We start from the raw sequence: 12,740 nt of genomic DNA, 5'->3' as shown, positions 1-12,740 counted from the left end.
GGTTGAAATAAAGCGAGGGGGTTATTAAAATGGTGTAGTTATGGCGACAGTTAGAACAGGTGGGAATGGTTAAGTCGTGATAGGGGTTGGGGCCTGGTCAGAGCTGGGGGGTAAGAGTCGCAGGATGGGCTGGTTGTCTTCTTTAGCTGCCCTTCCATCATCAGCCTCGTCCATCAGCCATCATCCTATATTGCAGTGCTTCTTACCATGGAGAGCACGCACTTCCTAGGGGTCCGAGATGCCCTTTATGGGGGTGCGAGACAAGCCAGATGTTTTAGAAGGTAAATCATCGTAATACAAATTCAGCTTGGGCACAAAAGTACAACTGCCTTTGTTTAATCAAACCTATGTATTAACATTATAATTCTTTTTACAATTGAGAACCGAAATAGTGCAAGACTTCAGTAAAGGTTAAAAACCACTGCTATATTGTGATGCATCTTCCTCAACACCAACTCTTATTAAAGTGAGATCTCAGATGTGTTTCCCCAATCCAAGTGTTCCTTTAGCTTGGAGCACAACTCCACGTTGGTCATGGACACATTTTGGCCCCGTCCACACTCATCTGCCATTATAACTGTAAAAAAGCTAGTAAAATTGAATATTTTAAATACAACTGAAACTTTATTGAAACAAAGCTAACACTTTAGGAAAAATGAAAATTGAAATCGGATATAGTGCACGGCACAGGAGTCATCCAACACAGCTGCTGCAGGTGTCATGTCCGCACGAGAGGCAATAATCTTGACGTTAAACATTAACGGAGTTGCACGCCTAAGCAAAATAAAGAACGCAAATTAAAGTCCGAAACAGTATTACTTTGTTTTACTTTTGAGACCATCTCCCCCAATCGTCTTACACGCCTCACATCTTCCCTCTGGGCCTTGGCTCCTCTCCAGCTACCAAAATCCGCTTACACTCCCCACCAGTTCTCTGCTACTAATGTGCTCGTCACTTACCCCTCTTCTTCCTACTACATCGACGTCCCCAAATTCAGAGTATTTATTTATACCGGAGGAATCCTAAGAGCGATGAAGCTTTTTTTCACAGATGCCCCAAAGCTGTACAATTCATAAACAGCAACATTCTGTTTCATAACGAAATGAAAACATCAGGTGGAACCAATTCTTTTGACCATGCCACAAGCACACATGCATAGAAACTATTCTTGAAATTCCTGCTTAATAGTGCAGACAACGCCGGGTACTTATCGCTAGTATAAGATAAGTAAAAATAACAATTAAAAACATATCAACAAAGATCATATAATTACGCATCAAAATGAACCTAGCTTATAAAAATGTTCCATATGGATGCCAATCACCATTAAACATGTACAAACACCTGTTCATGCAGTGCAGATCATTCATATTTACAAACGGTACAGCAGAGGTACGGCTTGGAAAACCACTCCTCTTATGAAATATATCAGAGTTGCTTTATACCAAAGGCGAGCCAAACAGATACACAATTCTTCCACTTCAGAAAGTTCGCTCAGACTGCCAAGCCAAGCCCCCATGTTCCATCTCCCCAGGTTCACTGTTCCATGTGCTCATCTTCCTTGGTCACCTCCTCCTCATCATCGCTGCTCTGCAGCAGTTCCTCATCATCATCGACACCGTCCTCCATGGGCGCCGCGTCATCGTCCTCGCTGTCTGGGGGTCCGTCGCCGGGCCCCAGCTCCGCCATGAGCTCCTCCACGTGGGCCATCATAGCCTCGTCGTCGCACCCCAGTTTGGCGGCAAGCTTTGAACGGATGCAGAGGAAGAATCAAAAAGGGGATGGCATGGGGTGGGGGGCGCACAGGGTGGGCATGCGGTGACGTTCAGATTCGCTACTCTTGCTGGGTGAAATCACCTAGCTGGTGTTTGACAAATAACCATCATTTAACGGCACATCCAAGATGCGCCAGTACGTATGGGGCCTCCTCATGGTGTGTTTTTTTATGGCTATTTGCCTGTCAACCTTGAACCAAACCGTCAAAACTCTGACCCCACAAGACAGCCAAACAAGGCCATGGGGCAGGGTTAATAATTGTCATCGTACATCGCACCAGCCAGGTACACCCCCAAACGTTTTGACAAGGACGTCAACTCGGCACAGCTCAACTTCTGCAGTGGAAAAACGACCTGTCACCTCCAAAAGCAACACCATGTTGCCTCAGTACGGCCCCAGTACGGCTCAGTTGGGAGTGGAAAAGAGGTCAAATCCCAAAATACACGGGAGACACGAGATTCCAGGTCAAATATTTTTCTCGAGTTTTCTGGGCTTCAATGTTTCTATAAACAAGACAACATGTTCCCCAGCGTAGACAGGCCTTTTATTTAGGTAACCAATCTCAGGAAACATTCCACCTTTGGCAAATCAGGATTGACTCCAAGCCCGAATCATCGATCATGTGACAGTCCAAAAACCGCTCTAAAAAGTTTCCTGACAATGTGTGCTGATCGTTTTTGAAGAAAAAATAGTCATGAAAACATCCACATCCTTCTAAAGGACTTATTTCCCTTGCGTACTCTGGACTTTAGGCAAGAGAAACGTTTGCGGCCACACTCAAGTCGCGGTGTCCAAGGCGTGTGGGGTGGCTACCTTCTTGGCCTTGTGCAGACACGTCCTGGCCGAGTCCTGTTGTCCCGCGGCCTCATCTGGAGGCGCACACTTGGCCTGCAGGTAGCTCACCCACCCCAGCAGGTACCACACCTGTGCAGGGCCGACAATCAGTCAAATACCGCAACCACACACGGAACTAGCACCCGTCCTCATAATGCAGATCCTCGTATATTTATTTTGACCAAATTACGTTCATAGTTTTGACACCGAGGTCTTACGGAAACATAGAACTTGTTAATATATGATGACGATATTACCAACAGGGACGAATATTAATATATGGCCAGATGACACTGGTTACCAGTACAGTACTTGACTTATAATTGCAAGGTTGTCAAACTTGTAAAAATCTGGGTCGGGCATCAACTCAGCGCAATCATCTCCTCAGGGTAGAGAGAATGAGCAAAACTTTGTTGAAAGTTAATAAAAATCAACCTCCAGTGAGACCGATCCCTGCCATAATGAAGTGGAATCACCACCACTGGTTCAGTGCCGCCAATGAAGAGTTCCACCCCAATGCTGCTTTGATCTGGGCAACTCTGGAATATATAATCCATATCGTTTGAAGGATAATGAGTTTCTTTGTATCTTAGATGAGCAGGACTGGAAATGGGAAATTACTGGGGGAACTCAAATAGTTCCCCACATCCCTACCAGATCTGAGGAAGAAGGGGAGCTTTGCTTCGTGTGTATCTACGCGGCTGTGAATCTCTCTGTTAGCATCGATGTCTGCGAGTCAAATAAAAAAAAAGATGAATCCTGGATTCCTTCCGGAATGCAGTCCGGGTGAAAATTTTCACTCCCATCACGGCATTCCGGCCCATTTCCACCACTGCAAACGAGACTAAACTGTCGAGCAAACTGGCCTGCATCATCGAACGTTGCATTGATCACGACATCCCCCCCCACCGCCCCCGCCTCAAGATGATAAGACGTTCCCTTGTGAGCGGCAAAGAACGAGACGCAAGCACCAACCTGCACAACCTCGTCGTCCTCCTCCAGCAAGCCCTCCAGCACGTCGGACGCCAACTATAGGGGGTCACATGACATTTGTGTTTGGTCATGGATCACGTGGTCTTAAGAGGATGATGAGCACGGGAGCAAGGAGAGGGGTTTATTTTTCGGCAGCTCTTTTTTATTACGCTGAATAATATGCCTGTGCTGAGATAACGATCATCCATCGTAGCGTAAGATGCGGACACCAGCTAAATGCATTTGCCAAATATATACCCGGGCTCTCCGCCTTCACCAATCCGCATTCGCCAGCTTGATGAAGTATGGTCAAAACCACAGCGAACTACACTGCTTGAGGAGCCCCTTAATTCAGCAGTGGATTGACACAGGACATACAAACTAATCATGTTACCAAATATGATTAGTTCCCGTGGGTGTGACTGTGGATAAGGTAATGAAATAACGTTTTTATAGTCATTTATGTAACCGTATCACACGCTTCACAATCCGCAAACACGGAGGCGCACAGATTAAGATATTTTGAGCCAATAAACGAGAGTTCATACATGATGAAAGGTAAGACTATCACTCCTTTACCTCATACTCTTCAACCTCGGAGAGGAGTTTCGCTGTTGATATTCTGCTCTCATAGGGAGGGATTTGAGCCTACAAAAAGATGGAATCGGTAGAGAAGACAATATATCGCAGTACATCGCAAGGGTGCTCAGGAGCAAAATTAAGTGACCAGTGCAATCAGGTACGTAGACACGAGGCAGATCAGAGACATCTTAGTGAATGTTAAGAACAGTAGCCTTGGACAGAACGCATCACCTGAAGGGATGGCTGGTGGTTGAGTCTAACAACGGAGTGGCAGCGCCATAGCAGGGACTGCAGCCCGAGAGTACGTAAATCACGGCGACGGAGCAATGAAATCAGCCGGGGTGTGTCGGTGTTAGGTAGATCGTTCCATTGCGGGATTGAGTATTGGCGATGGCTTGGGGAAGGCCTTTAGCAGTGGGTTGATGATGGCTGATAACGAGTCAGGGTGGATGAACGTGTTTTATTGTTATAAATTCACACTTAAAATGCTTTACAATGTGTAGAAAGCTTTAGACAACAATTTGAGAAGTGTCCTTTCGAAAATGCTAAGAAAATTGTACTTGTTGAGTCTGAATATTGTGCGATGGACAGGAACTTCTCCAGGAAGGGGCGTGTCCCACTGTGTGTGCAGACAGGTGCTGGGTTGGGTCACGCCCAGCACACAGGAGGTGCAACACTTGTGTGGGTGAGATGTTACTCTGGCATGGTGTCTGGATGCCCAGGCCACCGCAGACCTGCGCAGCATTCGGCCATGCAAAAATCATAATAATAAATAATACGCACCTCCGATTAGAATGTTTTGACTACGTTCGGTACTATGTGAAAGATGTTGAACATACATACAAGATGATTTCATGTAAAAAAAACTATTGGTGCATGGTATTAAACACATGAAATACCTCAATTATGGAATCATGCCTCAGTCATTCTTCGATTCATATTTGGAGACAAAACTGACTTGAAGAATCACAGACCTATTAGCATCCAGTAAATTATTCAAGTTAATTGGGAACCAAAAATTTAACAAATTAGAGGCCAATCAACCAAAGGGGGTTAACCTTGATTTTAAAATACCTGCATTACCCCAGTATGTAGTCTAAAATATTCCTGGCGTGAAATATTATCTCCGTCACTTAAATGGGTAAATGTAAACAACAAGCCTGGTGAATGTGCAACAGTGACTGTGGGGGGAGACATGGAGACCAGCGTTTGGTAGACCTGAAACTGGGAGAGAACTACTCACCAGCATCTCCGTGGTATCGTCTGGTGCCTCTGTCCGGTTCTCTGCTTCTTGGCCTTGCTGCCGGCTGGGCAGCCAGGCAGAGAGAGACTGCAGGAGGTAAACCTTCCCTTCCTGCGTCATGCGAGGGGCAACACAGCAGGGGGTGAAAGCAGCGTCGCTCAGTGTCAGCGATTAATCAAGTGAACAATCACAGGGTGAACGTTTTGTTAGTGTTTGATTAGAACAAGCCAACTAACAAATCTCCTACGTGTCCCCATCCCATCAGATCTTATATTGGTTGGAGCGGTGACACAGCGATAAAATAATTGGTGAGAAATTAAGCCCTATGAACGGTATGATGATAATTATTTATCGTAAATAATTATCATTATGACGGTGGTGAGATGTTAACTACCTCGCCTGGTTTACATGATGTTGTGGGTTCGATCCCAAACCTGACGCTTGTATATTTGAAGGTAACATGTTCTTCCTGTGGTTGTGTGGATTTTTCTCTGGGTCCTCCGGTTTTTCCCCTTCACAAGTATAAGCAACATGCATTAAAGAATATAACTTTCCACATAAGCCACTTCGTTGAGCTATCATTTGTGGGCCTGGTCGCTTATGGAAAAAAAGACCTAAACAGCGCAAGTGGGCCTAACCTGGTAAAATAAAAAAAGTTTAGAGCTTTGATTTATCTACCCAGTAAAGGCAGAGGGGCAAGCACGAACCTGTGGCTGCTCGGTGCTGAAGAGGTAGCTGGCCATGAGCTGCAGGGCCTCGGGGTTGCTGGAGTCAGCCTCCAGGGCCTGTCCCAGAGTCTGCTTGCACCGTTCGGACGACCCCTCCTCCATGCTGCACAGCAGAGGTGGAGGGGGGACAACATTTTCCTTACCCAGGGCCAAAAATCACTTTCAAAAACTTTTGCGGGACAATACAATTAACGCACACCTTCACGCTTTCTAATAATGACGCGGAAACAACGTGCGTGATATCCCAGTGTACAGGGGGGCCCTCGCAGCGATAGATGCGACTCACCACGCTAGACTTGGAAACAGAGTGTTGCCTGGATGGAAATATTCCTCTCTAGTACCCGATTAGTGCAGCCGAGATACTTGCAGTGATGGATAAATCTCGTTTGCTGGCTGCACGTGGCCACTGGCCATATGAAATTACGTAACCTGTCGTAGACTCCCCTTCCTCCATGCTGTAAGCGCGTGTAAGCAAGCCACAACGCCTTTACTCACAACACTTTAAACAAAACGGGTGTGAACATTTATAACCAATAATTTTGCGCACAACTGATGTGTTGGTGGCCTTTTGTCCTCTGGCAGAACAGCATGTACAATTTTGGCTTTAAATGTAGTTTGATTAAATGTTAAGCTGGCATGAGGTGCAATTTCTCCCTAATTATTGTTCAGAACTAGTTGCATTTGTTAATGTGCCAATTCATAGGACCACACCCTGTGTTTCTAGTGACAGTAAGCGTTTACATAAAATAGCTAAATGAAACACTGTGTTCATGTATTCGCTTGGTGACTTCATACATTACGGTGAGGTGTTAAGTTACAGTACTCCACTGATAGTCATGCGGTTTGTCTAATCATAAATCGACAATTCTGATCAATGGAGGTTGGTGAAGGGGCTAGGACCAGTTGACGTATCACTGGCGACAGACGTTGGCTGTGGCCAGGAATTAATATACGAATGAGGGCGGCATAATTAATTAAAAAATACTTTCAGAACTGTACATAAAACTCAAGGTGTTTTCCAACTCAAATCAGTAGAGGGGTGCTCATCTCCCCAGAGCAAGTTAGGAAAACTACATTTGTATGCACACAGATTCAGAATCTTTATTTATCCTGAAATAATCCGATGAGCTATTACTCATGGATGTCCAGAACTATGTGTTAACTTCCCGCAAATCGGTACATTTCGTCTGCGTCATGGAAAAAAGGAAACTCCCCGACCACGATTTGAACTCGCAACCTTTTGAAGGCGACTCAAAGGCTCTGATATCAGCAATAGTCCTTATACGACAGAAAACATTGATCAGGAGGCGATTTTCAATCTACAGAAAAGACATGCATGACCTTTCCGCAGCACGCGCATCCATGATGCCATGCTCTGCAGCTTGGTGTGCGTCTCTTAGGATAGCAAACTAAACTATGTATTTTATTTAATCGGGTAAGGCCCACTGAGCTATTGCTCTTTTTTAGAAGAGATCTGGGTAAGTGAGGAATTTTACAGAAGCAGCCAAATACTCTCAACGCGAGTTGATTCTAAATGTGACGGGAATAACCGGACGACCCGGTGAGAGCATTCAAACTCCAAATATATAGGCGTCAGGGTCAGGATCGAAACCACAACTTCCTGTATACCAGGCGAGGTACTTAACATCTTGCCACCGTAGCAGTTTCGATGCAAGGGCTCACCACAGGTCTGTGAGATAAATCTCAGCGATGGAGCAGTAAGCAGCAGACACGTCCCTGGGAGTGACCTCGGCTCCATAATCCGGGCTGGCAGCCTGGAAGCAGACAGACGGTGGTGGAAGTGGCATAAATGAAGCGTTGTGCGTGTACCTCTTACAATTTAGGCCAGAAAGAGCACAGGCAGCTGACCGCTTGAGGATGAAAGCAGGAAACTAAATGGATGCAGCACCACAAGGGAACTGGGTTGGCAGGAAATGAGCAAGAGGGAAAAGTAGAAGTGGCATGGTGGCTAAGTGCTGCCAGCTCATAGCAGAGTTGGCACCACTAGGATTTAATTCAAAACCTGGCAACCAACCGCGATCACACGCTGTTCTCAAGCGAGCTCATTGTTTCAGTTTGGACACCAGTGAATGCATAAACAAAACCCCAAAACAAGATGTTGGATTCTGCACTTACTTGGGCTATATTCCAGTTTTGAGAATGTTTGTTTGGCTATCAGGTGACAAATATTACTCAATGTGGCTATTTGAGGGAAAGTGCTGTCCCCCAACTGTGTGGAATAGAGATCACTTCAGGTGACCTCAGAAGCAGTTCTGTGATATTTGCTTCACGGGGGATTCTTTAACATGGAGCGTTTTTTCACTGCTCTGTGAGAGATGCTAATGGATATTTTGAAAAAAACTAAGTGAAAGAGAACAAAATTAGCAAAGAATAATTACAAACAAGTATGGATTGGCATGAAGGAGGTATGTGGAAACCTCTGTTCTCATACATAATACACACAGATCATTTGGTGTAATCGCTTGTCTAATATTACACAAAAGTGTCCTTCAGAATTAAGTCACGAAATGTCAAAATATTTTAAGTCGTAATAATTATTCTTAAAAGTGCGCGATGCACAGGAGCCTCTAGAATGAGTGGTGGGCAGAGGTCGCAAACGGGTTTTGATTCCTTACCCGTACCCAGCCGCACCAGGGTCACAAACGGGTACGGGTAGCCGGGTATCGGGTAGGGAACAGGGTATCGGGTACCCGATTGCGACCTCTGGGATGAAGCCATGTTGCAGGCGCGGGTGGGTTGATTCTAGGAACTTGAATTATAAGAGACAAGGCGTTGGGAAATGAGTGACAAACGGTTACTCACCAGTGACTCACGGCCTACCCGTATCCGGCCGCACCATGGTCGCAAACGGGAACCCATACCCGGCCGGGTACGGGTAGCCGGGTATTGGGTAGGGTACAGGTATCGGGTACCCGATTGCGACCTCTGGTGGTGGGTAACCTAGGGCCCGCAGGCCTCATGCGGCCGTGAAGCCCCTTGTGGTGGCCTGGTCTAAGTGTGTCCAGGGTGGTGTGTGGGATCATGATTAGTGCACAAGCACGATGTCACACTTGCGGCCCACTGAGGTGCAGGAGGGCCGCACGAGTGGCCCACCAACTCGTATGGGTTGCCCATCACTGCTCCTAGAGGAAGGAGCGTGTCCCACTGTATGTGCAGACAGGTGCTGGGCTGGGTCACGCCCAGCACACAGGAATCGCACACTGGCGTGGGTGAGATGTTACTCTGGCATGGTGTCTGGATGCCCAGGCCACCACAGACCTGCGCAGCATTCGGCCATGCAAACAGCAGTTATAGGATTGAAATGTTCACAGGGTAATCGGTGGACACGTATTCATCTTATTTTGATGAAATTCAAGTTCCCATATATATGAGGGTTTGGTTCTTATATAGAAACTTACAGCAGCCTGTGCGGGCTGCGCCTGCAGCGCGCGTGCCATGATCTCCACACCCTTGCTGAAGAAGGCGACAGGCATCTGCGCCGGCGCTCAGCTGGCCCAGGTACATGTACTTGGCGTGGCCCTCGTCAGGACTCAACTCCACGGCACGCAGGAGGCAGTGGACCACGCAGTCAAGGAAGACACCGTTGCACTCAACCGTCTTCAAGATCCCCCACGGATGGCCCCTGCCTACTACTCCACCACTTGGTAATAATTACGATTCATATGATGCTGCCGGAAAGTAATATTTATTAGCACAATGGAATTGTAATCCAGAGGTTACCGGTTCAGATTCTTGGCATGGCAGCTGAATCAATGGAAATGTTTCTTAAAATCGAGTAGTCACGTGCCACCTACTCCAGGGCACCAATTGACTCGAAAAATATTCGGGGAAAAAGAAATAGACCCTGGTTACACAAGTGTGGGCGGCGAGGTGAGAGGATATGCGTTGCGCCTTGTCCACGTTGCCTAGCTCGGCCTGGAGGCTGCCTGCCATGTCCAGCCCCTGCAAATGGTCGGGCTCCATCTCCAGCGCTCGTTGGCAGAACATGGCGGCCAGCTCCACATTGCAGCTGTCGGCACACTCGCCCGCCTGTACTGCACACAGCCGGACCGGCGCAGCCAGCACACGCACGCCAAAGGCTACAACAGCAGGGCGATGACAAAGGATGTGTGCCTACAGGTTTACGTGTAGATTTTTTAGAGGTGGCTTGGCACATGTCTCAAGAGATATTGTAATGTGTTTAAATGTAAGAAAGGTCCGCCTGTTCTTTTTTATATTATCATTTACAGCCCACTGGCTAATCCACTGTTGGACGTTGGCCTCTCAACACCCCGTCGGTTGTGGAGTTTTGTGTAAGCATACTGCACAAAGTTGTTCAGTGTGGGATGATGTAGGGGGTGTCCACGACTAGTTAAAGTATTATGCACCACTGGCATTATCCTTGGCCAGGTATCTAACTGGAGGTGGCCAGGTTCATTACGTAATACGTTAACCACTGCTCCAACTCTAATACGTTTTACTTGGCAAGATTTAATGCGTTTGACAGATTAATGAAAAACATGTTAGTGATAAAAAAAAATACGATATTTTTTCTCTCACACAAATTTCAAACATTGGATCTTCCTTACAATTAGGTTTCATTGTAAGGGCATAATCACTTCCAAGCTAATATTTGCATAAGCAAATCCACCCAATCAATCAACAAATTTATTCTGGGGTCAAAAAATATTCTTTCACAGAATTTTAGCCACCTCCAATTAGCACGGTTGGCTACGCACGGTGCGAAATAAGTTCAGCATAAATACAAATTATCTATGTCGCCAGTGAAGATGTTTTGTCCCAGCACTGTGCCAACAGCAGGTGAGGCTATGAGCAAACTCCACCCGTAGTGACTGACTCAGGGGGTGGTAGAACGATATTCTGGCACGGTGTCTGGATGTCCAGGCCACAGCAGGCCTGAACAGCATTCGGCCGTGCATTCAATTACCACGGACAAGATACAAGTCCGACTCTAATGGACACGTACGTCCCTTTCTGTCTTTGGCTAGCCATCGAACTGCATCGCGTGCTATCAAATGCGCTGCTGCGGCCGTCTGGAACGTTCTTCTCCTTCTGATGTGTTAGGAAGCAACAGGAGCTTTTCTAAATCCAGACTGAAAACTAATTTATTTATAACAATGCTGTGTTTTGTGTGTTCCTTCCACCGCACCTCCGATCTGCGGGTTGGCCACGTACGGTGCGAAAGAAGTTTAACAAAACACAAATCCAATTCGAAGTGAGCGCTCATGGCAAGTTGGCGAGCAGAGTCTCACCATTCTGGCGAATTGCCCGATGATGCTGGATGCAATTAGCAGCGAAACGTCGTACTCAAAAATTGTAAATGTTGTGGTTTCACGATTCAACACACCTGTGGGCTAAAGCAGTGAACTATTTGTATTTTGTCAACGTGACACTTTTTTGCTGATTGGCCAGTGTCGGGTGGTGGAGGGTTACGACACATTTATAAATAACGTGATCTAACCCAAAAACGTTGATTATGAATTGGCCATTCCGGCCAAACTTATCCCACAACTCTTGTAAATCCGCACCTTTTCCAGCAGCTGCTCCGCCGTGTACTTGCTGCTCTCGTCTCTCTCCCTGCCCTTCTGTTTCACCTTATACTGCAGCCGCTCCCTCGTGCTCATCTGCTGCGGTGGCCTCTTGTTCCCTGCTGGAGGAGAAACGTCGACTTGCGTGAGCGGTGGCGCAGCGATTAAGTCGACCAGACCGATCACACTTCACAATCAGAATATGTATTCACGCTGGAGGAAATCCGATGAGCCGTAAAGCTCTCCCGCCCCCCCCCACCCTCCTCCACAAATGTCCAACAAGTCCACCCACCACTTGCTCGGTGGACTCGTTGGTTCCACAGGACCCTGAGATGGCAACGCCTTCATCCAGCAGTGGACTGAACGTGGCATTATTTCCAACGATTGAATGCAGAAGACATTGAATTGATTGTCCTAACAGAGGACCCCTGCCATGTGCATATGGTATTTCCATGACTGGCTCTGGATATCACCGTATGCACAGGGAGCTTCACTTAACCATGAATATTGCCACGTGGCCCATCGTCCCCAGCCAATCGTCCCAGGGCATGAGGCTGGTGGAATCTAGGAAACGCCGGTATCACTCTGTGTTGAAGGCCGCAGACACGGGGAAACGAAGTTTACTCAATAAAATACAACCCATCAAAAACACAAATCAAACAACTCACCCCGTTTACAAGATACACCCTTAAATGCCCGTGGTTGTTGTTCTTCCGAAGTTACAAAAGTGATTTCGCAAAAACAAGGGGGGGAAACGCGTGGTCCCATCCTGCGGCCCTCGTGGTGACCACGTGTTGTAGTCGCAAAGCCTGTCGGCCTGCCAGCCAGGCCGAGTCAGCAAACAATAAAAACAAACTAATACTGCATTATTAATAATTACATCACAAGTGTTTTCTTTTTGCTCACCTTTCTTGCGTCCCATCGTTCACCCGGTTCCGACGATAAAGAGAGACGCGGCAAATTGATCCTCATGCCCCTTACCTGCAACGGCAGTGGGCGTGTAACGATTCGATTCCTAATCGATTACCACGTTCGCGTTATACGTGGATCGAATTG

At 46.8% G+C, this 12,740-nt stretch overlaps 1 protein-coding gene across 1 annotated transcript; it reads right to left on the bottom strand.

Annotated features, from left to right (window-relative positions):
* Window positions 1-604: 604 nt before the first annotated feature.
* Window positions 605-12,706, bottom strand: LOC133345198 (uncharacterized). Its single transcript, XM_061555743.1, is given in 12 exon segments — window positions 605-1,746; window positions 2,590-2,700; window positions 3,586-3,639; window positions 4,162-4,230; window positions 5,408-5,518; window positions 6,115-6,238; window positions 7,819-7,910; window positions 9,555-9,623; window positions 9,625-9,711; window positions 10,039-10,185; window positions 11,685-11,806; window positions 12,591-12,706. Coding segments are annotated over 12 exon segments (1,212 nt in total). The 5' UTR covers window positions 12,607-12,706; the 3' UTR covers window positions 605-1,536.
* Window positions 12,707-12,740: the final 34 nt, after the last annotated feature.

The sequence above is a fragment of the Lethenteron reissneri genome, chromosome 21 (genome assembly GCF_015708825.2).
Source record: "Lethenteron reissneri isolate LAM-NWPU_2019-01 chromosome 21, ASM1570882v1, whole genome shotgun sequence".
In the NCBI taxonomy this organism is placed as follows: domain Eukaryota; kingdom Metazoa; phylum Chordata; class Hyperoartia; order Petromyzontiformes; family Petromyzontidae; genus Lethenteron; species Lethenteron reissneri.
The sequence above is the reverse complement of the archived record's forward strand: the minus strand, read 5'-3'. Positions and strand labels throughout refer to the sequence as shown.